The sequence below is a fragment of the Arabidopsis thaliana genome (genome assembly GCF_000001735.4).
Source record: "Arabidopsis thaliana chromosome 1 sequence".
Classification (NCBI taxonomy): Eukaryota; Viridiplantae; Streptophyta; class Magnoliopsida; order Brassicales; family Brassicaceae; genus Arabidopsis; species Arabidopsis thaliana.
In genome coordinates this window covers 23014923-23040333 of record NC_003070.9, presented here as the reverse complement: position 1 = coordinate 23040333, position 25411 = coordinate 23014923, and the positions used below count along the sequence as shown (strand labels likewise).

General features: G+C 33.9%; 3 protein-coding genes and 4 long non-coding RNA genes across 9 annotated transcripts; 5 read left to right on the top strand and 2 right to left on the bottom strand.

Moving 5' to 3' along the window:
• The first annotated feature begins 546 nt into the window (after nt 1-546).
• Nucleotides 547-6931, top strand: AT1G62310 (transcription factor jumonji (jmjC) domain-containing protein). The gene is made up of 10 exons (NM_104911.3): nt 547-749; nt 1023-1748; nt 1831-1930; nt 2008-2140; nt 2212-2275; nt 2348-3380; nt 3462-3767; nt 3837-3909; nt 3982-4067; nt 4155-6931. The coding sequence occupies exons 2-10, from the start codon at nt 1033-1035 to the stop codon at nt 4293-4295; spliced, it is 2652 nt and encodes an 883-aa protein (NP_176421.1). The 5' UTR covers nt 547-749; nt 1023-1032; the 3' UTR covers nt 4296-6931.
• On the bottom strand, nt 4953-5645 carry AT1G08513. The gene is made up of 2 exons (NR_139444.1): nt 5317-5645; nt 4953-5238 (listed from the first exon to the last, which is right to left on the bottom strand). It is a non-coding gene; the product is annotated as an other RNA (long non-coding RNA).
• A 367-nt stretch (nt 6932-7298) lies between the features above and the next one.
• On the top strand, nt 7299-7987 carry AT1G08507. The gene is made up of 2 exons (NR_139443.1): nt 7299-7686; nt 7840-7987. It is a non-coding gene; the product is annotated as an other RNA (long non-coding RNA).
• Nucleotides 7988-9546: 1559 nt separating this feature from the next.
• AT1G08503 lies at nt 9547-9842 on the bottom strand. Its single transcript, NR_139442.1, has one exon. It is a non-coding gene; the product is annotated as an other RNA (long non-coding RNA).
• A 960-nt stretch (nt 9843-10802) lies between these two features.
• AT1G62305 (Core-2/I-branching beta-1,6-N-acetylglucosaminyltransferase family protein) lies at nt 10803-13642 on the top strand. 3 transcript variants are annotated; one of them, NM_148618.5, is made up of 10 exons: nt 10803-11417; nt 11491-11607; nt 11692-11792; nt 11877-11948; nt 12069-12147; nt 12338-12418; nt 12579-12620; nt 12758-12814; nt 12919-13065; nt 13178-13604. In NM_148618.5, exons 1-10 carry the CDS (start codon nt 11145-11147, stop codon nt 13343-13345), a joined length of 1137 nt encoding a protein of 378 aa, NP_683459.2. In that variant the 5' UTR covers nt 10803-11144; the 3' UTR covers nt 13346-13604. The 3 variants fall into 3 exon arrangements, with proteins under 3 accessions (NP_683459.2, NP_001323374.1, NP_974071.1); NM_001334027.1 differs by having other exon boundaries at nt 10960-11417; nt 12758-13065; nt 13178-13642; NM_202342.3 differs by lacking the exon at nt 11877-11948 and having other exon boundaries at nt 10995-11417; nt 13178-13558.
• Nucleotides 13643-16144: 2502 nt separating this feature from the next.
• On the top strand, nt 16145-16402 carry AT1G08497. The gene has a single exon (NR_139441.1). It is a non-coding gene; the product is annotated as an other RNA (long non-coding RNA).
• Nucleotides 16403-20839: 4437 nt separating this feature from the next.
• WRKY6 (WRKY family transcription factor) lies at nt 20840-23765 on the top strand. Its single transcript, NM_104910.3, has 6 exons — nt 20840-21544; nt 21750-21851; nt 21946-22092; nt 22182-22496; nt 22595-22708; nt 22830-23765. Exons 1-6 carry the CDS (start codon nt 21179-21181, stop codon nt 23445-23447), a joined length of 1662 nt encoding a protein of 553 aa, NP_564792.1. The 5' UTR covers nt 20840-21178; the 3' UTR covers nt 23448-23765.
• The last annotated feature ends 1646 nt before the right edge of the window (nt 23766-25411 follow it).

The window sequence follows — 25411 nt, the reverse complement described above, 5'->3', positions numbered from 1 at the left end:
ATGAAACTCCTGGTTAGTTATGAGAATCTAATGAATTCATTGAGTTATAAAAATAAAATAAAAGATATCAGAAGATATTTTCAGTTTCTTATTCGGATAAATATCATACGATTTTTTTTTTATAATAACCTTTACAAATTGTTGATTACTAAAACGATAAACATGCCAATAAATATCAGTAAGAACAACAATAAATCCAAAAATCAAAAGATATCTCTTTAAATGCAAAGAAAAATCCACAACTACTTAAAAACCATTGACTAAAAGTAGAATCAAATCAGGAATTTTATTAAGACTGCTTTTAGCTTGTTGAAATAAAATAAAATAACTAACGCTTTATCAGAAGTGAGTAAACGTTCTTTATTTGTTTTCCACGTGGTGAGTATCGGTGAAGGTAATAATCACCTGCGATGCATTTCTTTAATCACTTGCGCTCCACGGATCTTATAGGTCCCAAAAAAGTGCTTTAACGGTCAGATTAGGCTCGATTCTTTTTCTTTTTTTCCGTGCTCAAGAAATTTTCCTTTTCCTAATTCTGGGATATTTCTCCGAATAAACTATTTCTCTTTTTTCCTTTATTCAGTTATGAAATAAAAAGGAAAGCTAAGTTTGAGAGAATCCAAAGTTTGTTCAATCTCTTTCATCTAACTTAGCTGGAATCTAGGGTTTATAGATTTGTTTTTCACAGGAGATTCATCGTTGCAGAGTTCTTCGAGCTTGTTTTTTTCTGTGTTTGTGTTCATCATAAGGTAAAATTGAGTTTTCGATCTTCTTCTGATTTCCAATTCTAGACTCAATTGTCTCTTTTGATTGATTTGGTTTTAATAATGTTGTTTGGTTTTGATTGGAATCGATTGATCATATACTGTTTTATTGCGATTAATTTTGATTATGATCGAAGAACTCGAATTTGTTGTCTCTGTTTTAGATATTCAAATCTGCATGTTCGTTTTGTTTCAATTTTGGTGTAAGAATCTGTTTCATAGATCTGAATTACCATCACTGGCGATTTTTGTTTGCAGGAGCTAAAGAATGGATTCTGGAGTTAAATTGGAGCATATGAATTGTTTCCAATTATCTTATCAATATTCGTGGACGACTAGGAAGAAGAGAACTCTGAAACCATTCATGTCAAAAGGTTCTAGCCCTAGTAGTAGTAGTGATAGTAGGAAACGGAAGCTTTCGAGAGCTGAAGATAGCGATGATTCAGCGGTTAAACGGAATGCGAAACGAAGGAGAAAGATATGCAAAGTAGAAGAATATTATGAAGATGATGATTGCATATTAAGTGATTGGGTTCAGAGGAATACTGCGAAAAGGATTGATAAGCGCAACGAAGAAGTTGAAGTTATGGTTAAGATAGAGTCAGGTGATGATTGCACAATAGGTAAGTGGTTTTCTGATGTTAGTAGTAAAAGGAAAGATAAACGACAAGTAGAAGTTGATGAAGATGAGGAATGGGAAGAAGAAGTTACACTGTGTTCTAAGATCAAGGCAACGTCGTCGCGAAGCAGAACCCATAGTTTAAGTGCTAACAGTCCAGAAAATGTTACAGATGTTATTAGTCCTTGTCGTTCACGGTCTCCAGCTTCTAATGTATCAGATTCCATTCAGAAAAATGACTGCACCAGTAGTAGAAAACAGAGTGGCCCAATTTGTCATCAGTGCTTGAAAGGGGAAAGGATAACACTTCTCATTTGTAGTGAATGTGAGAAGACAATGTTTTGTCTTCAATGTATAAGGAAATGGTTAGTTTCTGTTTTAACTTTGATAGTATATATCTCTGTCTTGTAATAATATATCCTTACTCTATTTGTGGTTTTGTTGCAGGTATCCAAATCTATCTGAGGATGATGTTGTTGAGAAATGTCCTTTATGCCGTCAAAATTGTAATTGTAGCAAATGCTTGCATTTGAATGGTTTAATTGAGGTATGATGAGATTATTTCTACCAATCCATTTGCAGAAGATTTTGATTTTTTTTGTTAATTCGTATTTGTGTTTACAGACATCGAAGAGGGAACTCGCGAAATCTGAAAGACGTCATCATCTCCAGTATTTGATTACGTTGATGCTTCCTTTTCTGAATAAGTTATCCATATTCCAGAAGCTAGAGATTGAATTTGAGGCAACTGTTCAAGGTATGAATCTTGCGCTACTAAGACAGGGTTTCTGTTGCTAAATGTGAGTTAACATGACGTCTTTTCTGTAGGAAAACTGCCTTCTGAAGTTGAAATAACTGCGGCTATAAGCTACACTGATGAACGTGTATACTGGTAAGTAAGAACTAAGTTAGGATATTTTTAATTTCTCGAGGATCTTACTGAAAATATTCATATGTGTTGCAGTGATCATTGTGCAACTTCAATTGTTGACTTGCATCGAAGCTGTCCAAAGTGCTCTTATGAACTTTGTTTGAAGTGCTGTCAAGAGATTCGTGAAGGATCGCTTTCTGAACGCCCTGAAATGAAGTTCCATTATGTTGATAGAGGACATCGATATATGCATGGTTTAGATGCTGCGGAACCGAGCTTGTCTTCCACTTTTGAAGACGAAGAAGCTAACCCATCTGACGCTAAGTGGAGCCTTGGTGAAAATGGAAGCATCACTTGTGCACCAGAAAAGCTAGGTGGTTGTGGTGAACGGATGCTAGAGCTTAGGCGGATCCTACCACTCACGTGGATGTCAGATTTAGAGCACAAAGCAGAGACTTTCTTATCATCATACAATATAAGCCCTAGAATGTTGAACTGTAGGTGTTCTTCTTTGGAGACAGAGCTGACAAGGAAATCAGCTTCGAGGACAACATCAAGTGACAACTACCTTTTCTGTCCTGAATCTCTCGGTGTCTTGAAGGAAGAAGAGCTTCTTCATTTTCAAGAGCATTGGGCAAAAGGCGAACCAGTAATCGTTAGGAACGCTCTTGACAACACACCTGGTTTAAGCTGGGAGCCGATGGTTATGTGGCGGGCTTTATGCGAAAATGTGAATTCAACATCAAGCTCTGAGATGTCCCAAGTCAAAGCAATTGATTGCTTAGCTAATTGTGAGGTGGAGATCAATACTCGTCAGTTCTTTGAAGGTTATAGCAAAGGAAGAACATATGAAAATTTCTGGCCTGAGATGTTGAAGCTTAAGGACTGGCCTCCTTCTGATAAGTTTGAAGATCTTCTACCTCGTCACTGTGATGAGTTCATATCCGCGTTACCTTTCCAGGAATATAGTGATCCTAGAACTGGAATTCTTAACATTGCAACAAAGCTTCCTGAAGGATTTATCAAACCAGATTTAGGTCCAAAAACTTACATCGCCTATGGGATTCCAGATGAGCTTGGTAGAGGCGATTCCGTGACTAAGCTTCACTGCGATATGTCAGACGCGGTAAAGCTTTCATTTATTTTGTTTTTAACACTCTTGGTTTGGTTTTAAATAGTCCATAGACTGACTTTGCGATTCATGTAGGTGAATATTCTAACGCATACGGCCGAAGTGACCCTAAGTCAAGAACAAATATCCTCAGTCAAAGCACTGAAACAGAAACACAAGTTACAGAATAAGGTCGATAAACAGAGTACTGAAGACTGTAACGAAAAGGAAGAAGAAGAAGAAGAAGAATTGAACATGCCAGAGATTTCGAGCAATGAAAATGAAGAAACGGGCAGTGCTCTTTGGGACATATTTAGGAGAGAAGACGTTCCCAAGTTAGAAGAGTATCTAAGAAAGCATTGCAAAGAATTTAGACACACTTATTGTAGTCCAGTTACAAAGGTAACAACACCCACCTGCATCAATTTTATGACGAATTTATTTCCGGTACTGACGGTTTCTTCTTTTCAGGTTTATCATCCGATACATGACCAATCATGCTATTTAACCTTAGAGCACAAAAGAAAACTCAAGGCGGAATATGGTATGTAACCGTTTACTTGGGGATAATGTTTCTAGTCAATCTTTTGAGTCAATATTGACAAGTTAACTGTAGGGATCGAGCCATGGACATTTGTGCAAAAGCTAGGTGAAGCGGTGTTTATTCCCGCGGGTTGTCCTCATCAAGTTCGGAATCTAAAGGTAAACTGAATGGTTTCTATTCTTCTTCTACTCATACAATTTGCTTTGTATTGGAAAATCTAAAACTTCTCTGTGATTGGGGGACAGTCGTGCACAAAAGTCGCAGTTGACTTTGTGTCACCAGAGAACATCCATGAGTGTCTGCGTTTGACCGAAGAGTTTCGCCAACTTCCCAAAAACCACAAGGCCAGAGAGGACAAACTCGAGGCAAGTCTTTTATCTCTTTGACATTTCTTTCTTTCTTTTTTTTTTGTTCGTTGTCTGAGCATACTGTGCATTGCTTGCTGCGGGTGTTTTTTTTTTTTTGGGATATCTGAATTCAATTAGAAGAGATGGGCGATTGAACTAAATCAAAACTAAGACCAAACCGATTTACTCAATTATTTTTGTTGTTTTTAAAATCGTGTTGAGAAAACTCCATATCAATGACGAGATAGAAATCAAACTAAAAATGACAAAAATATATGTTTTTCCTCCCCAATTCTAATTTACATTTAGACTTTAAATAGTTAGCAGCACATGATTTGATTACATATTTTTATTATTTGGATTTTCTTTTCTATTGAACCAAAATATTTCGATCCAAATATTGGATAAAATTTTGGTTTCAATTAGGTTAATATTTTGTTTTCATTTATAAAATTATAAATCATAAATCAAAAACTTAAATGCCCATCTCTACCTAATTACAATAACAAGGGGAAATATCTAATGGCCGGTTATCCGACCTATTGATAAGCTATTTTTATTTAAGCTTTCAATGCTTGTTATTTGTTTGCACAAATGCGTTTGTCTCCGTTCGATGGGTATATTTCACAAAACTAGTTTATCTAACAAGTTACAATGGTTTCTTTTTAAATGTGATTTTTTTTATTTTACAATGTTTTCCCATGTAAACTTAAACACATAGATTGAAAACTAGTGAGGTCTTATGCAAAATATTACTCGCCGTGCGCTTTATTGTAATCGGCCTCAAAAATAAAACATCTTTAAGTACTCAGGTGGTGCTAGTGTACTCACTTTGTCACCACCCATATTCGAACTCGCATGTTGCGTGTTGTTGACAAAAAAAAGAATCTAGGTTGCATTGTGGTACTTTAGGGTAAATATGACTTGTGTAGAAGTGTTGAATCATCGATTTACCCAATCCGGTCAAGATTGAAGACCCATGTCTCTACAACAAAGAAGGATGGGTTGCAAGTATACTTTTTCTATCAACGAAACATCAGGGCTCAGGATGCAGAGGGGACCTCTCTCTGCACTCGAGACCCTTGTCTTTCCACTAAATGCAGATCCCGGTGTAGGTTGCATCTCGTTCAATTTTCCGGGATAGTTTGTGGTTAGAGGCCATATCGTTCAATTTTCCGGGATACTTGGTGGTTAGTGGCAATCATCTTCCGCGCATATGGTTCTCAATGCATCCTATGAATATCTAGCTCTTAGTTTCCAACCAATTCCTCAAATCGTGGCATCCCCGACGTGGTGTGATCGTGTTGTGATCTCGTTGAATCCGGGGGATCATACGATCAATCTTGTCGGTTAAAGGATATAACACTACAATGTGATGTGTAAGCGACGCAGATTTCTTCTCACGTTCTCAAGTTCAATAAATTGAACGTAACGATGCGTGCTAATGGAGAACCTTAAAATCGCGGAAACAAAACTCGTTAGTGTCTTGATATATGTTCACCTACTTTTATCTACTTTCCTGTAATGTATTTATATGTGTGCTACTTTGTTTGTGTTGTTCTTGCATTATAATTTGCTTTGGGATTTTAATAAATTAGGGAAACTTCTAGAAAATGACAAAGTATAGCTTTCGATTCATGTCGAAGAAATTTTGGTCAATGAATGTTGATGGCAAATATCTCCGGGTTCTATCTAGTACATGTCTCCATAACAATTTGGTTTCAACTCGCAAAAGAATTCAACTCGTTTGAAAAGTTTAGGCCAACGATCCGATATCTTGGATGTTACCGGAAGTTGTGAATTCATGTTGTCACGATAAAGTGGTTTCAATTGGTGGACAATGGCGGGTCGACTAACATCGGAAATAGTTGGTCTAATGATCATCTTCGATGATAAGACGAATATCGGGGATTCCACCTACAAGAAATTAGGGATTTTAATTTCAAACGACGAAAAGAAATTAGGGATTTTAATAAATTTGGAAATTTCTATAAGTGACAAAATATAGCTTTCGATTAATGTCGAAGAAAATTTGGTCGATGATCGTAGATCTTGGATGATGGAAAATATCTCGGGTTCTAGTAAATTTCTTCGTAACAATGTGGTTTCAATTAGCAAAAAGAATTCAACTCATTCGAAAAATTGAGGTCTAGTGATCCTATATATTGGATGGTTTCGAAAGTTGTGAATTCATGTTGTCACAAAAATGTGGTTTCAATTAGTGGAAAATGGCGGGTTGACTAAGATCCGAAATAGTTGGTCGAATGATCATCTTCGATGATAAGACGACTATCGGGGATTTCACATACAATAATTTCAACTGACGAAAAGAAATTTGGGGTTATAATAAATTAGGGAAATTTCTTGAAAATTGACAAAGTATAGCTTTCGATTACTGTCGAACAAAATTTGGTCGGTGATCGTAGACCTTAGATGATGGCAAATATATCGGGTTCAACTAGCAAAAAGAATTCAACCCGTCCGAAAAATTTAGGTCCAGTGTTCTTATATCTTGGATGGTACCAGAAGTCGTGAATTCATGTGGTTTCAATTGGTGGAAAATGGCGGGTTGATGTTCACCAGTAAGAATATCATGCGGTCCAAAGTTAACTGGACCGCATGGTCCACCGTCTGAACACTGGTAAGGAAATCCAAAAAGTAAAAAAGTGACTGAAATTTTTAAACTATAAATTAATCCAAATAATAATAGTTGGTTGATCATTATCAAATATTTCTAATGATGATATAGTAGATGAAAAAAAAAAAGTTGAGACTAAGAAATAACCAGCTAAGAAATGTACAGGATTGTAATAATGATTTTAATTAATTTATCAAAGGAGCTTTCTACTTGATAATAGGGTTGGACCTCTATTTGTTTTGGCTTTTGCAACGACCAATCAAAGTCAATTAGTTCTGCTACGACCTTTCTTTATGAGACTTTTGGATTGACCCGAATCAGTACTCCTCTCCGTTTGTATTCAATCACAGGTCTAACCACTTTTCTGCTTTTTGTTTATGCTCGTGTAACAGACAAACAAGATGGTGATCTACGCGATCGAGCAAGCTCTTAAAGAACTTGAAACATTATCGAGCGAGAACCAACCGATGCTCCAATAGTTGAAGACTGCTGTTTGTGAATGTCCTGACCCCATCAGCTCCTTTGTTGTGCATTATTAAGCTGCGTAGGATTTTCAGGTTCTGTATAGATAATAGAATAAAAAAAGTCATGGAAACTGATCAGATAAGCAAGAGACAGCGTTAGTTTCGTCATACAAAAAGGTTTATCTATAGGAGAGGATATATAGCTTCGCTTCAAAAGAATAATTGCATTTGCGACTGATATTTTTATAGATTATAAGCGCATTTTAATGATTTTTTCTTTTTGTTGGTGGGTTTCAGAAATATGTTCATTACACATAATAATAGCAAGGTACATCTACCAATTGTACATAACCGCATGTTAAACCTATAATAACATGTAAGATGACGCGATTAGGTATCAAATCTACCTAAGGGTTAACAAACAACAAAATCTACCTAAGTAAAAATACCAAATCAACAAAATAAATGACTAAGTGTAGGCAGCTCACCTGTTTGAGAAGTTGCTTTCCAAATTCCAAAGGTGGTTGCGGTCTTTCAACCCAAGGGGGTGGCGTTTTTCTTGAAGGAAAATCTGTAAAAAAGCTAGCTTCAGCAAAATAAGAATATGACCAAGTAGGTGGTGGCCTAATGATCTTGAGAGTGAGTGCTCAAGTTCACTAGGTCAATCCTACGTAGTTCTTGTGGATTTTACGTCTTAAATGTGGTATTATCAACGGCTGGTTCCGGAAGAGATTATAGAAAACTTAAATACTAAGAGAGATAATCAACTATACACATTATAGATAACCGAAGATAACCGCACTATATTCAACATTAAACTAAAGAGATATAATCTTTAATATTCCCTGGCAAGATGGAAGTATGACATCTTGGAATTGAAGAATTTGTGTGCTCAAAGGGACTTTTATGAGAAAGCAAGAGTCTCATTTTCCTCCATGTAGAAAGACTTGACACCTTTCATAAACTTGATTATAGAGAAATGAATAAAGGTGTTGTCCTCTTCTTCAATAGCCATGTGAACTTGAGAGTTCTTATTTTCCGTGAGTGGCTACTAGTGGTTAGGCACTCTTATATGAGTCTTGGGTTGGGAACTTCCTTCAAATGCAGGGTGTTGGGAGGTTTTCATGGTCTCAAATATCATCAAATCAATTATAATCTTCTATGGGAGATGAAAGATAAAGAGAAACTTGTGAATTCTTCTTTGTAGTTCTATAATTCCTCCAAATATGCTGAAAACACTGGCCATTCGGTTCGAGAAAACATTATCTTCACAAGATCTGGGCACCAATCATACACAGTAAAACTTCGATTTCGGTATGTTATGTAGTGAAAATAGACTTCTTCGGAGATTAGCAGCTTCCATGGTTGACGGCTCTCATGGTTGAACCTAATCAAGTATATGTTGAACAAAATATTTATGTAAAATTAGATTTATAAAAGTTTCATAAGTTATGTTTGACATTTATATGGATTCATCCCAATAAAAGTTATGAAACACACAACCCACCCACATATATGTATAAAGAATGAGAAGAGTAACCTTTTTTTTTATGAGATGTATCTTGTTCTTTTCTTCTTTCAAAAACTTGTTTCACACCAAAATCCTTTGCATATCTCTTTTTCTAAACTTTTTTTTTCCAAACAACTTGATTCTATATAGTACATAACAGAATTGGAGATAGGGTTTTTGTGTCACCATCATAAAAAGACTAAAAGGACCTTTAGGATAATATGGAATTTATACTTTTTACTGAAAAGGAAGAATTGGAATCTTCTTAAAACCAAACGTCCCGCTCTTTCTGTTATTACATATTTGTTGACACAAAAAAAAATGATCAATTTCCAATCAAAAGTTTTTATTTTCTTATGTATTAATTAGTTTACTTGTTTACTCGTAAGTTTGCCGATTTTGGCTCGTGAATTGATATTTAGTAAATCTTTATAACCGTGCAAGATTCCAAAGTTGTTTAAATATATATGGAAACCAAGCAAATCGGGACTTCCGAGTGCCATCTGAAAGTCTAGTCAAGATCTGAGTTCCATTGTCTCAGAGTGTATTTTCTTCCACATTAATCTGATTAATATGAGGCAAATTAAAATTTGACGGATGGTAGAGAGTTCCATTACATATAGAGCCATCCATCGTGGTTTCTCGTGAATATGTTGCGTGTAAGAATAATTAGTTTGCCGATACAAGGGTTACGGAGGACATAGTTATTGTCTAATTAGATTTCATTTGTAACATGATTATATCAAATATATCTGATTATGTAAAAAAAACTATTTATATTAATCTAGTTTAGTAGACAAGATTCATCGATTACTTCGGAGGTTTGGTCAAATGACTTTCCCTATTTCATTTACAAAAGCGTATACGATCGCTACAAGCCTACAAGTGTAACGAGAGATGGGCGTTTCAGATCCTATTTAGCTCGTGGTAGTCCTGTGGAGTTACACACACGAATTGAAGATGAAAAGAGGAGACGAGATTACTGTGTTGGTCTTTCCATAGATTGTTATATTTGTGTTTCTTGGAGCGATTGGACTCTGTATTGATATGAGATTACTGTTTTGGTCTTTTTATAGATTGTTGTATTCTTATGGACACGAATCAAACTTTATTATTTATTCAAACTTTTGTTTTCAATAATTTTTTCGTTCAATAATAATTTTAGTCAAAATTAATAAATTTCATTTTAATAATTTTTTTTTAAATTTTTTTACTGTTATATATATATATATCTCAGCTCTGTTTGTCTTTGGTTCTTTTGCACATCCAGTCTTTTCTGTTACCCAACATTAACGATCTCTTTGGAAAGTTTGGTGGGAGGTCCTTTGGAACATTTAGGCCGTTTAGGGCATTGGCTTCTTTATTTTCCTTAGCAAACTCTGTTTTACACTTTATTATGGTTTGTTACCTTTTGATGTGGTTTATTTTATGGAGAGTTTACACTTTTCTCTAGATTATGTTTCCAATATTTATTTTTTGTTCTCGGACTTAGCTTCCCTCGTTTGGGCTTTAGACTCTGGAAATATCTCTGTTTTCCGCCGGCTTATGTTTGTATCTCATGTATCTCTTCAAGTTTCTTATAAATATAACCAGATGACAAAAAAATATATATATATATCTCAGCTCCCCGTTTCTGCTGTAGCTCCTTTCAACTACTCCTCCCTTCTCCACTTATCAATCAGGCCCCTTTAAAAGATAATTTTCACGCCTAAACCATCTTTTAAAACATCGAGTAACTAACCAAAATAAATTGATTAATAACATATGCATTCTAGTTGAAGTTAAAAAATACTACTATCTCTATTTTAGTCTTAAAAACTAACAAACATAAAAAAAAAAATGAAGTTAGTGTGTTCCGATGAAACAGACCAAAACACTGTAAAAGAAAAAAAATGAAACATACCAAAACAAATGCGTTTACCGCATTAACTTCCTAAGAAACGTCTTAATAAAAGACTCACACTCTTAATCCCCCTAGTCAAACCATTCAATGATCTTTTAATTCTCTTTTGTAGTATTAATTTGATTCCCTAATTAAAACAAAAAACGTTACACGTGGACAAAGACACGGTGTCGTTTTTCATCAGATTCAACGTCTTCCTTGGTGACTTGCCTTCTTCTTCTTCTACGTCTCTCACATGTCAAATCCTTACGATTTCGATTTCTCCTGAAAATCTCAATTTCAACAAAACCCTTAAGATTTTTCGATTTTGGATTCCCAATTCTCCCGGAGTTCTGATGCAGATCGCCGGAGATAAGTAATCTCGAGTTTACTAATGCCGCGGCTTCCGTCGTCTCGTCGCGGTGTCGTGTGGTTTCGATGGAAGATACTCATCACTATCTCCACCGCATTATGCATCCTCGCTCTCTTCTGTATCAACCGTCAGTCTAATTCCACTGCGACGACGACGACACTGTCTTCGTCTCTCTCCGTCGCGAGATCTCGTATCCCTCTCGTTAAATACTCCGGCGATCGTCCCAAACTCGCCTTCCTTTTCCTCGCTCGACGTGATTTGCCACTTGATTTTCTCTGGGACAGATTCTTCAAGGTTCTTAAAAAAAACTTTGATTATTCATTGAATTTTGAAAACATTTGCTCATTGTTATTGTGTGTTTTCGCAGAGTGCAGATCAGAGGAATTTCTCAATCTATGTACATTCAATACCTGGTTTCGTATTCGATGAATCATCCACAAGATCACATTTCTTCTACAATCGTCAATTGAAGAATAGCATTGAGGCAATATCTCTTTCGATGCATTGATTTTAGATAGTTCCTTTTTGTTCTGAGGATTTTGATGGATGAATTGATTCACTTGTTCAGGTAGTTTGGGGAGAATCAAGCATGATTGCAGCAGAAAGATTGTTGCTTGCATCTGCTTTGGAAGATCCTTCTAATCAAAGATTTGTTCTTTTGTCTGATAGGTTGGTCTCTTTATTCTATCTCTGACTAGAAGATCTTATTGACGTTGAAGTTAAGCCATTGGTTTTTACTCTTTTGTGATGCAGCTGTGTTCCGTTATACGACTTTGGTTACATTTACAGATATCTAGTTTCTTCACCAAAGAGTTTTGTAGACAGGTGATTTTGCGATTTTTGCGTTTCATTTTGTTTCGTAAAACTATATAGAGCATAAGCAGTAGATATAATTGCCTCAGCTAGCTGTTGTTGTGTTATAACTGTGTTGCTCTTTGTTTGCAGCTTCCTTGATAAAGATAATCGCTACACTATGAAAATGTTTCCTGTTATACGGAAAGAAAAATGGCGAAAAGGATCTCAGGTCTGTTTCTTATCATATTTGATCTCTGGAATAGAAAAAAGGAACTTCCTTATTTTGCTTTTGAAATGAACTTTTGCAGACTGTTTCCTTTGCAAGATATTGGAAGTTTGAGTTGTTTTGAAAAATAAGCTTCACAGACAGTGACAGAATTTTTATTGCAGTTTTGTGAATCAGTTTTTGTTTGTTGCAGTGGATATCATTGATCAGAAGCCATGCAGAGGTCATTGTTAATGATGATACTGTGTTCCCTGTTTTTCAGAAATTTTGCAAGGTAAAGCTCAGAGCTTTTGGTGTTGTCATTTTGATAATAGTTCTCGATTTCTCGAAGAACTCTATCACTCTTCTTAATGTATCTGGTGTTTTGATAGTTTCCTTTCTACTGTTTTCTTGAAGAAATAACGGATTTGTTGTTCGTTTCTTTTCTTTTCCAGCGATCTCTACCTCTGGATCCCAGAAAGAATTGGCTATATCTTGTAAGTACAGTCTTTCCATAATTTCCCAGAAACATAACTTTTGAAGTTTCTGACTATTAGTCGCACATATCTCATTCATTTCCAGTGAAGAGTGGATTAGTTCTTAACATTTTTTGTTGCGATGAATGCGAAAACAGAAAAAGAGGCGACACAACTGTATCCCTGATGAACACTACGTGCAAACTCTACTAACAGTAAGCACAAACAGTTATCAAAATCTCCCATTCAGTTCATCTATTTCTAACCCCCTGATTTTTCGGATTCACTTTTTGCATCCCAATCTTGATGGTCTCTTCAGATGCGTGGCTTGGAAAATGAAATGGAACGGAGAACAGTGACATACACCACATGGAACCTATCAGCAAAAAAAGCTGAAGCTAAATCTTGGCATCCTCTCACTTTCACATCTGACAATTGCGGACCAGAGGAAATAGAAGGAATAAAGGTACCTTTCTTATTTTTATATACTGTGCAATCCAGTTTATGGTTTTGTGCTCAACTCTATTTGTATCACGCCGGTTAAGCTGATCAAATCTCTTTTGCATTCCGGGTAACAGAAAATCAACCATGTATATTATGAATCGGAGTATCGAACAGAATGGTGCAGAGCGAATTCAAAACCCGTCCCGTGCTTTCTGTTTGCGAGGAAGTTCACTAGAGGAGCCGCAATGCGTCTTTTGAGTGAAGGATTAATAGAATCCTCTATAGATACAACAACCTTTTAGATACAAAAAAAAAAAGGTAAGCACAAAGGTTTTATAGAACTAAGAAAGAAGAAACCATGATTGACACCAGAAAAGAAAAAAGTTAACTTAGAATATACAGGTGAAAGCATACAGATAGTACATTAATCGATCATATGACAGTAGTTTGGTACAAACTATACATCCATCATGGATTTTCTTTTTAATGGTATTTATATGAAGTTGTTTATAAAATGGCAATTCATGAGGTTCTTGTAGGGAAATAATTCAATTGTTCTATACTTGCGCTAAGGATGTAGTGATTAGGTTTATTTTGTAGGAGACTTGGTGTGATGTTTCTTTTCAGAAACAAACCTCGCTTGTCTACAATACAAATTAGAGTTGGTAGTGTAATAATGGGCTTAAAATTCCAAGGTTGGCCTGATTTCATTCTAGAAAATTGGCGGACAGATCTAATAGTCCGTCAAGGCGATTCAGATATGGCCGGATTCGATGAGCTTGCCATTTTCTTATCTAACTTTTCATGTTGGCCACGAGCCAGCCTGTGGCCCGTATATTCAAATAATGGGAAGGCTCGACCGCGTTTAAAGTTGCCGGGCTAGACTAATCGACCCGGACTCAAAACAAGTCGGGCCTGTTAATCAATGTTCAACTATTTACTTTTCTCTAGCGTAATCCGAACCTCAAAGATTCAAGGAAAATTAGACAAGAACCATATAGTATATATAACCTTCATTTGGCCATGTGGCCAAATCCATTTTGTGATGGTTAGAAACTTAGAATACATATATAGTCTTTAAGATTATTGCATGGGTGAACAGACGTTGATATGCTCTAATTGCTCATGTATTCATTACATTCGTAGGTTATAATGAGTTAAGCATTAAAGAGATGTTGGTGTAGTCATATATAGATCATGCACTTCCACTAACAATATAAGCGTTTAGAAATGGTATCGGTTTTCCTTTTGATGAAAAGGATAATACATCATATAAGCATTGAAAAATGATTAAGTTCCCAAGTCTCTTTGAACTCGTAATTTTTTTGCTAGATCTATCGACTACAAAAAAAAACGCAATTGCATCTTTATCGTACATTGGGTCAACCATATAATTTTATGAAATAAATTATTTTTCATAGGTTGATAGTATTGTTAAGGAGTTGTGTTATGTGGTCTACCTATATTTCTTACCTTTTTAAATGCATATTTACACTTTGCTGCGATTTTCAAATTTATTGACTTATGAGAGAATTATTAAGAAACCACTAAATCACCCTAAATTGTTTGAAATATAAATTCAAAACAAATAAATCATAATCCATACATATGCTATATGTAGGATATATATAATAATGCATGCCCCGCCTTTTAAGAACATAAAGATCACAATATTATTTTTTATTTGAAAAACAAAAAATTTCTTAAAGTATTGTCTTTCTTTGACTCTTATTATTAGACAAAAGGCTCTTTATTTAGATTCTGACGAAATTGAAATGGTTCATGCATACTTGGACTATTGTAAGAAAGGTTTCTCTAAAAGTTAAAAACACATGCTAATTAACTACTTACCAAATTTATTTTGGTCTTGCAATGTTTGGTGAGATTTGGAATAAAGTTACATATTGGTCTGCCAGACATGTTGTTACTTGTTTAGTACATGTGGGGTAAAATTGAATAGGACCCCCTTAATCATGGTACGATACAAGGTCTACGAGCCTCAACAACAACAAGAACATTATTTCCGAAGCTTGAGCTACTTGGCACATATCATTCAAAGATGAAATCGGAAAATGCAGCCAGGTTGGAGACTCGACTTATGGAATATCTAGTAGTTATATACTAGTCTATGTTCCATCACACTTCCAATGCTTATATATATGCTAATAAAGTCTATAAAATAACAAATTATTAGACAATTTTCGACCAAATGATTATAGTTCTCTTTTTTCTGTACGTGGAAATTTCTCTATAAAACAAATGAGAGCTTCTTCTATTCTTCAACATGAAGACAGGAATCTTTGGCCATTTTCGTAAATGGCAGTCACAAGAGACAGTCGTAAATGGCAGACCAATTCCTTGATATGCACTTTGGCTCTCAAAAGAAATTTATTATTTTTATCTCTTTTTGTTTACTTTTGTTAATTCGGTATAAAGATGGCAGACATAGTACGGAACCAATGATTCTTTTCGTCAAACCAACCAATGTTTTTCTCTCCTTCATGTTTGAAGGTATTTGAAATTGATTATGACTTTCGAGAAGCTATAATAAATAATCAAGAGTTCCCTTTTCCTTCTTTTTCTTCTTATTTATTAGGTAAATAAAATCAAACTTCTCAAAAGAGAATATGTTGAATCACTTACCAAAAAAAAAAAAGAGAATATGTTAAATCCTTAATAAATAAACAAACTCTTACAAAAAGAAAAAAATATTGTATCAGAGAAAATACATTGTTCATTTTTTCTAAGATTACATAATATATTTTTTAATATGACATTTAAATAGACATATATATCCCTTTTTAAGTTAATCTCTATAATTTGTTTTCAGAAGAAAAAAACATGTGGTTCCTCTTAACCAAAAAATAAATATATAAATTAATTTCTGAAATGGTATAATGATTAAAAAAAATAAAGAGGCCTGATGATAGTATTTTTGGATAAGAGTCAAAATCTTCAGTTTTATGCAAAACAAATCTTCTTGGCCAAAACTAAGAGACGAATCTCATTCAGTTGCAATCACGAGGTCTAAGTTAGTCAAAATTAGATTGATAAGAAAGTGTTATTGATAACGTCTATGTTACCTTCTTCTTCCGTCGTTGAACTTTTTGGCCTCATTGCCTTCTACTAGTCATATAGATAGACCTCTTTTGGACTTATCCACTCTTTATAAAAGTCTTAATATACAATGACTTAGTGCCCCCAAAAAATCAATGTAAAGTATCAATAAGAAAGACCGCAATTGATTGGTCCCTTGGTTATATTAAAAACCTTTGGGTCACCCAAAATTTAATATGAGTTCGAACTCTCGTGGGAAATCAAAATGATAGTATAAAACCACTCTAGAAGAGTATATGACCAGGAAAGTATCAATAAGTACAAGAAAAGAGAATTTTGGATGTTTTCACTATTTTATTGATTTGATTTTTAAAACTTTGAAAACATGGGACTCAAAAGCACAAGGTTTATTCTTTTCTTCGTTTCTTGTTGACCTTATTGCCAAAGCAGCAGCTAGTAAAGAAACTTGTTCATATACGATTCAATGTTCTAAAAGATGTTAGTTTCTAGTTGGATAGAAAATTGAGTTTACTAAAAACTTAGACTATTACAATTTGTCTAAGATTGGTAAAGAGTGGTCCATACCATATCGTATTACTCGGCTAATCATTATGAGGTGAACATATCTTTCATAAAAAGTTCAAATGAGCATATCTTTCATAAAAAGTTCAAGACTCTATTTCACAATAAACTAGTAGATTAAAAATCTAGAGTCTAGTACTAGTATAGAGTAGATTATTTATAGACAAATAAAAGTATAAGCAAAATCTAAAACTTATGAATTACAGTTTGTTAAAACTTTCACATATGAGGTAAAGATTTATGATAAGAAGTTTTTGATCAAGTGATCACATAATGTCATAATTTTCACATAGTATCAAATATCCGAATTAGCTATGTTACCGTTCATTTGAACAAAAAAAACAGAAGATATGTTACCGTTCCTAAAACAAGATTTAGATTATACGAAAAACAACCATAATCTCGAATAAATCAGAATCCTATATCTAAATTAATTTTGAGAAACTCATAATAGTTCGTGGCACATATGATTCTTCTATTCCCTTTGATAATTACACCAATCAAACCTGACTTCATTTTATTTTTTAAGAAAAGGAAAATATATAAAATATTAATTTAATATAAATCTTGGACGGTTGAAACATTAAATTTCACCGATTTGGATAAAATCAGGTTGCTGACTGCGTCAAAATTTAAGACCATATATGTGGTCGGATTCAAATCTAAACCTCTCGTACATTCATAAAAGTTGGAAGATGTCTCACATGATCTCATCTATATACTTATATATTCATATAGGGGAAAACACAAAAGTACATAAAGATGTCATAAAAAGAAGTACAAAACTAAATATTAAAGTGTGAAAAGCATCAATAGTCAGATGGTTTACTTGTAAAACCAAAACTTATGTCCACAAGATTTCTACGTCATGCGAACTCGGCCACGTTGTGTAGTACTATCATGTTGGTCAATGCAAATCTCAGACAGCTCTGCAGATTTTCTTCTATTTTTCTTCAACTCATTTAATTGTTTTGGGGAAAAAAATATTTTTGATCGCTAAAAACTTTAATTTTTAGTGGACCTGTTTTTGACATCTTACACGCTTTCTTGGCTCCTTCCTCAGTCTTAAATGTAAAATGAATTAAATACATAATCCTGCAACTTAATCGTGGCTTAAATTAATCAAAATTATACTATAATTCATTGATTATTTTTTCAAATAAAGTTTATCTACGGCAAGTACTGTAGACTTTGAAGAGTTCTTGATGATGAAGAAACCTTTTAAAAATAAAATAACCAATAAACAGACAAACTTGTAATTGAAGAAAAAATTGACCTACATTAACAAACTGAAGCAGATTAGTGGCTTATAAATCGATCTAGAGTAGAGTAATAATTCGATCAAAATGAAAATTTTCTGCAGATTAATTTTCATAAATAAACATAAACGCATCGTGAGAATCCGTGAGCTTATTTTGAAAATTATAGAGGAAAAAATTAGGTAAAAAAAAAAATATAATTAGTTGCCCACAAGACAGGTAATATTAACACGAGGGACGGAGAAAAGTGCCAAAAAGGTCAGAAGAAAAGAAAATGAGATTTTTTGTAACCTTATTAATACAATTAGTTTAACGTGATTAGAGAGAGATTTGAAAAGGTAAAAAAGTCAAAGCTAATGACTCGGTCGTTCCGGTAGACAGTCAACCGATCTACACATCTCTTTTGTCAATACGTGGGAGCCCTTTAAGGCTTTTATCACTATTATTCTTATTATAACATGATAAAATAAAATAAACATGATCTCTCTTTCTTTCTGTCTATTTGTTTCTCTTATTTCTACGTGTGTGGACTCAAACTAAAATTTAGTTTTTATTATCTTCTCGAATTTTAAATTATAAGGTCATGCCAAATAAGGTGACACGTTTCTTCACTATCTAGTTATTTTAGTCATTTGACATAGCATATCAGTTTTTTTTTGTTTTTTTCGTTGGTGGTTTTAATCATCAAACTTTGGCGATGAAAACATAAAAAGGAAATCAACAGTAAAACAAATATCAAATATAATTATGATACTATAAATTTGTAACATTACTATATGAACAACATAACTAATTCACCAACCAAATTTTTTTTTTCTTTCTAATAAGGTTTATTATGGGCAACACATGTTATCACGATAAATATAATATAGACTATTTGGATATGTGTTATTAGTTGTATTCTTTTTCTTTCTTATTTTTTTTTATTTTTATTTTTTTCTATATTTTCATTAACTATTATTTTATAAGGTAAAAATATAAATATTAAAATACATTCGTCTGCTAAAATTATCCAATGTAATATTGCAATTCAAAATTAATTGTTTCAGAAAATAATCTCAGTAGAATGCGCTCTTATAACCGCATGTAGCCAACCAATGAGCGATTCCAATGATTAGTAACACTAAATCTCTTCGACTTTTCTAAATTTGTTGAACCTGTTTCGATTTCTTTATCCGGTTTGTATAGTACCATTTTTTGGTTATCCTTCAACAAATTTAACAAAAAAAATAAAAAAATTGCATTTACATTATGTAGTAGTCTAATAAAATATAATTATAGATAATAGAAAAGTCAATAGTTCTAATATGATAACAACAAAAGAAAATGTATACTTTAAAATCTGAAAATTACCATTCTTTTATTTGTTATCCCAAACATAAGCCATGTACTATAATTAGGTTATTGTAATTTATTATAAAAAAAAAAGAAAGAATATTCCTGTACTTCATGATTTCTTTTTGTAACGAAGTACATAAAATTTTCAAATCACATGTGGTAACCATGATTTAACAAAAAATTAAGTCGGTGACAAGCAACGAAACATAAATAATCGACTTTGTCAAGATATGTATAAAAATCGACTTTGTATTTAGAGAACAAGGTCTTCATTATTTTTCTTTTTTAACATTAGAGAAAGAGAACTAAAGGTCTACTTCAAGAAAACAAGAAACTAGGTGCTTAGCTTTAATAATATATCAAAGAAAAATGGGTCAAAAAATAAATTATTACATGAGTGGGGCCCGGCCGGCCACGGAAGTAAGACCTAACGACCAGCGCAACCGGTCACCAGTCAAGACTATTAGAAGCCGGGCCGTCAAAATCGTTGACTCGGTTTTTGTTTCCAACTGTTTTTGTATTTTGTTAAAAATAAATTAATACTAATAAATAAGCTGAAAAAAAAGAAAAGAGAAAAGGTATAATCACGTGGAACGCGCCGCAGTAAACGGAGCGGTGGATCAAACTTTTCGTCCGTTTGATCAAACAGAAGAGAACTAGTCAATGCTCTTTCTTCATATCACAATTTAATAGTCTCAAGACGATTACGCCACATAACCATTTTCTCGTGATTTCGACATCAAAATTTAATAAAAGGAACTGATTGATTGGTCATCATGTTACAAGTGTCAAATGAGCTAATCCGTTTTACAGTGGCATAGTTTACGATCAATTTACAAATTTTTGGTTTTATAACATACTTGTAGTTAAAACTATTTATAAGCTATTTATAGTGAGTTAGCTTATAAAACCCTATTCTTTTATCTAAAATTATGTTTTGACTCGTTTCATGATAAAATTTTATCCTTTTCATCGGAATAAAAAACTTTATTATTTATTTGGCAAAATAATTGGTGTAAAAATTATGTATATGTTAATAACAAAAAATATTAATCTGATTCATAATCTTAAAAAAGAAAAATTTCTTGAAATAAACTTTAGACATTGTAAATAAAAAAACATTATTTTTATATAATGGGATGTTTATATGTAATTTTTTATAAAAAAATAAAAGTTGTTTACTAGTAATCCGATTGGCTTTAACTATCGTCGCCAAAAGAATAATGTAGAACTGACTTTGAGGTAAAACTAAAAGAAATTTGTAAGATAATAGTCACATTAAATGCTAAAATTAATACATACTGATATATCGTATAAAATTTATGAAAACTACACCTTAACCTGAATCATACACTGTAATAAAAAAAACAAATTATATATAAACCCTAAAAACTAATCATAAATCCCAAACGGTGTACTCTCTATTAGCTTTGAAAGGATTGCCCAATTGTTTGTTAAAAATTTCTAATAATAGTACAATGTTTTGTTTCATTTTTCCTTTTCGTCAACCTGTTACCCAATAGCAAATGAAGTTTTTATGTGTGTGTGTGTGTGTGAATTTCCATGAAAATGAAACGGGCTTAGAATCCCGGTGTATTATGGGTCGGGTCGTAACCGGGCAATGACGCAGGATCTGACGTAAAACTCCCAAGAATTTTTTTAAAAAGTCTCCGGAAAATAAAATCAAAGTTCATTAACTTAAAAAGAAAAAACAAAATCGGTCCACGTCCCAAACCCTTTTTATAGGAGAGTCTTATGTTCTGGCAGAAGACTTCACAGACTCTTTCTTAATCTCTCTCTCTTTCAACCAAACCCCTAAACAAAAAAAAAATACATTTTCTGATCTCTCTAAAAATCTTTCTCCTTCGTTAATCTCGTGATCTCTTTCTTTTTCTATATATGGACAGAGGATGGTCTGGTCTCACTCTTGATTCATCTTCTCTTGATCTTTTAAACCCTAATCGTATTTCTCATAAGAATCACCGACGTTTCTCAAATCCTTTGGCGATGTCTAGAATTGACGAAGAAGATGATCAGAAGACGAGAATATCAACCAACGGTAGTGAATTTAGGTTTCCGGTGAGTCTCTCAGGTATTCGTGATCGTGAAGATGAAGATTTTTCATCTGGCGTTGCTGGAGATAATGACCGTGAAGTTCCCGGCGAAGTGGATTTCTTCTCCGACAAGAAATCTAGGGTTTGTCGTGAAGACGACGAAGGATTTCGTGTGAAGAAGGAAGAACAAGATGATCGAACGGACGTAAATGTAAGTACGACTTTTCGATAAATCATATGAAATACAATTTTCTTACTAATGGTTTGTATTAGTGTGGACGTGTCATAATTTGGTTTACATTTGAAATATCAAATAAAAATACCAAATTTTGTTTCATTTTTTTTTTTTTGATAAAGGTATCATATTTTGTTTTCTTACAAAATGATTTCTAAATTTGAATTTTAATTTGTTATAGACCGGTTTGAATCTTCGAACAACTGGTAATACAAAGAGTGATGAGTCAATGATCGATGATGGAGAATCTTCCGAAATGGAAGATAAGCGTGCGAAAAATGAGGTAAGTTTAGTTTGATTTTACATTAGTAATATTTAATAGATGAATAATTTGAACCGGTTTGATTAATATTTCGATTTTTTTTTGTTTATCACAGTTGGTGAAATTACAAGATGAGTTGAAGAAAATGACAATGGATAATCAAAAGCTTAGAGAATTGCTTACACAAGTTAGCAACAGTTACACTTCACTTCAGATGCATCTTGTTTCACTAATGCAGCAACAGCAACAACAGAACAATAAGGTAAATAATTATTAGATTGATCAACCACAAGTAAATGGAATTTACCCTACATGAATAGGCAATTAATTTTGGTGAACCTATATGATTAGGTAATAGAAGCTGCTGAGAAGCCTGAGGAGACGATAGTACCAAGGCAATTTATTGATTTAGGCCCTACGAGAGCAGTAGGTGAGGCCGAGGATGTGTCAAATTCTTCATCCGAAGATAGAACTCGTTCGGGGGGTTCTTCTGCAGCCGAGAGGCGTAGTAACGGGAAGAGACTTGGGCGTGAAGAAAGCCCCGAAACTGAGTCCAACAAAATTCAGAAGGTGAATTCTACTACCCCGACGACATTTGATCAAACCGCTGAAGCTACGATGAGGAAAGCCCGTGTCTCCGTTCGTGCCCGATCGGAAGCTCCGATGGTAAGTTGATTTATTAGATACTAATACTTATAAGACTATATAAAAAATAAACTATGTGCTTTAGAGATTAATTATCTTTGTACTTTATGTTTCTATAGATAAGCGATGGATGTCAATGGAGAAAATATGGCCAGAAGATGGCCAAAGGGAATCCTTGTCCGCGGGCATATTACCGCTGCACGATGGCCACGGGCTGTCCCGTTCGCAAACAAGTAAGATTTAAAAGATTTAACCATTGGACTAAAAGATTCTTGTTGTAAAAACATTAGAGATTTCAATGTATATATGTTTGCGTGATTGGCTAATACGTTCGGTCCGAAATGATATTTATAGGTTCAACGTTGCGCGGAAGACAGATCAATTCTGATTACAACCTACGAGGGAAACCATAACCATCCGTTGCCGCCAGCCGCGGTAGCCATGGCTTCTACCACCACGGCGGCGGCTAACATGTTGCTATCCGGGTCAATGTCTAGTCACGACGGGATGATGAACCCTACAAATTTACTAGCTAGGGCTGTTCTTCCTTGCTCCACAAGCATGGCAACAATCTCAGCCTCCGCGCCGTTTCCAACCGTCACATTAGACCTCACCCACTCACCTCCGCCTCCTAATGGTTCCAATCCTTCCTCTTCCGCGGCTACCAACAACAACCACAACTCACTGATGCAGCGGCCGCAACAACAACAACAGCAAATGACGAACTTACCTCCGGGAATGCTACCTCATGTAATAGGCCAGGCATTGTATAACCAATCCAAGTTCTCGGGGCTGCAGTTCTCTGGTGGCTCTCCCTCGACGGCAGCGTTTTCTCAGTCACACGCGGTGGCTGATACAATAACGGCACTCACAGCTGACCCGAATTTCACGGCGGCTCTTGCAGCCGTTATTTCTTCTATGATCAATGGTACGAACCACCACGACGGCGAAGGAAACAACAAAAATCAATAGAAAAATATTACATTTTTTTTTTGGGTATCTACATTTTTTTTCCAACTGGGTTATAGGAAACAGAGAGTTTATTTCATTGATTCACATTTGTTCTGTTTCGTACCAAAATCCCAGTAAATATACAAAAGCAAACTATACTCAAGTTCATATTCGTAAACACTATAAATAGTTACGTAACTTAATTAGCATTGCCTTTAAAGCTTTAATATTTGATATTTCTTTTGAGTGGTATATTAAATACTTCACATGTGAGCGCCGATACAAACCTAATAGTTTGGCCGTACCTTCAATAAGATAATGAGATATCATCAAATAAGTGTCCTACATAATGACACTTAATTATTGAACTTTTAATAACCTTTTTATATATATTTAACAATTGCAACGGTCAATAAATGCTACCATAACAATTTGACACGTAATTGCTGTCTAATTAAGTCACCTAAAAATCTGTACACATTAATATTTGCTAACAAATAGAGACAACTTCCTAGAAACTACGAGTTTAATGGCATGAAAAATTTGAAGATAAATAAACTGAAATATGTGACCAAAAATTTAGGCAACAATATAACGAAAAGTTTAGCTTTGTCAATTTCTTCATTTTTATGAAGTAAAAATAGGATTTTCTAGAAAATTATTAAAATTTCGATACGTAATTATCTGTGTACTGTGGAGTAATAATATTGTAAATAGATGGAATAATATCTCAAGCTTTGGAAGGAAGCGATACGCAAAAGTACGTTGTTGACTTTCCGTGCAACTCTAGTTGACGTGGGGGTCATGATTTGCCAATAATGCATTTTTTTAATACAGGTAAGTCTTTATTATGCTTAATTTTAAATTGCACTAAAAACCAAGTTTTGATCTGCTTCCGATCCGAGATGCCTCTCCTACTCTCATTATTTTATTTTGGATTATAAAGTGGTATTTTTTGAATAATCTTTTCTTTAGTAAAATATGTGAAAACGGAATCATAAAGCTGGTATTTTAAAAAAAAAAAGGCCATAAAAAAAAGAGAGTAGCTGTTTGTATTTTTTTTGTGTGCACAGTTTGAAGAAAATCCAAATCTATTCTTTTGAATGAACTTTACTAATTAGAAAAAGGAGCAAAATCCTACGTGAAAACGGTAGAAGGTATAGTAGTTGTTAAACGATAGGAGTATTCTCTTTAAAAAAAAAAATTAGTGTGTGAACTGCTTGTGAAATGTTTAGTATAGTATATAGAATATTAATTGAATTAAATGAAGAAAATGCAAAGTCATGGACTTATAAAGCCGCCGTTTATTATCTACCATTTCTATTTTGGAAGTTATAAGTTATTCATATGGTTTGCGTGAGGTCGAGAGACGAGAAGAGAGACTTCTCTACGACTTTTGAAAAGAGAGTCGTTGAGTCACATGTCTGCATGTGGTCATACTTGTTTTAACCTATCCGTCTTCTTTAGGACTCTTCCTAAATCAATACATTTTAAATGGTTGTTACAATATGGTTGGTAAAAGAATATAAGTCTATTGGTAATACTAATATATAGTTGTCACGTTGATTAATAGCAGTCGTTTTTATTCAGTATGGTTGCGCGTGGCCACTATTTAATTAAAGATCTAATCACTCTTGAAAGTAATCAAAATTTTGGCAAAATTTGGATTATCAAATGCTGAATTTTATAAGAAGTTTGAGATAGACGAAAATTGGATCTATAATATGCCAGACTAATAAATGTTGGTCTAAACCTTACTACGAAACGATTAGGTTTAGCTGAACTACATGAATGATAAATCTGTTATCGAATATAATTTATAGAAAAATATTGTATAATATTACGACTTTCATTTTATGATAATGGTTATTGGTTCCTAGTATGGCTTTGTGATGAACGATCATTTGCATCATCGTAACTTGCTTGTGTGATTTAGGTTGGACTGAATACTAAAAGACACATGTTAACGATATCATTGGGGCACA

Coding starts and splice junctions, on each gene's coding strand:
- WRKY6 (NM_104910.3), top strand. CDS start 21,179: ATGGACAGAGGATGGTCTGGTCTCACTCTTGATTCATCTTCTCTTGAT. Junction 21,852..21,945: donor ATAAGCGTGCGAAAAATGAG/GTAAGTTTAGTT, acceptor TGTTTATCACAG/TTGGTGAAATTACAAGATGA. Junction 22,093..22,181: donor AGCAACAACAGAACAATAAG/GTAAATAATTAT, acceptor CTATATGATTAG/GTAATAGAAGCTGCTGAGAA.
- AT1G62305 (NM_148618.5), top strand. CDS start 11,145: ATGCCGCGGCTTCCGTCGTCTCGTCGCGGTGTCGTGTGGTTTCGATGG. Junction 11,949..12,068: donor CCAAAGAGTTTTGTAGACAG/GTGATTTTGCGA, acceptor CTTTGTTTGCAG/CTTCCTTGATAAAGATAATC. Junction 13,066..13,177: donor AGGAAATAGAAGGAATAAAG/GTACCTTTCTTA, acceptor TCCGGGTAACAG/AAAATCAACCATGTATATTA.
- AT1G62310 (NM_104911.3), top strand. CDS start 1,033: ATGGATTCTGGAGTTAAATTGGAGCATATGAATTGTTTCCAATTATCT. Junction 3,910..3,981: donor AAAACTCAAGGCGGAATATG/GTATGTAACCGT, acceptor AGTTAACTGTAG/GGATCGAGCCATGGACATTT. Junction 4,068..4,154: donor ATCAAGTTCGGAATCTAAAG/GTAAACTGAATG, acceptor ATTGGGGGACAG/TCGTGCACAAAAGTCGCAGT.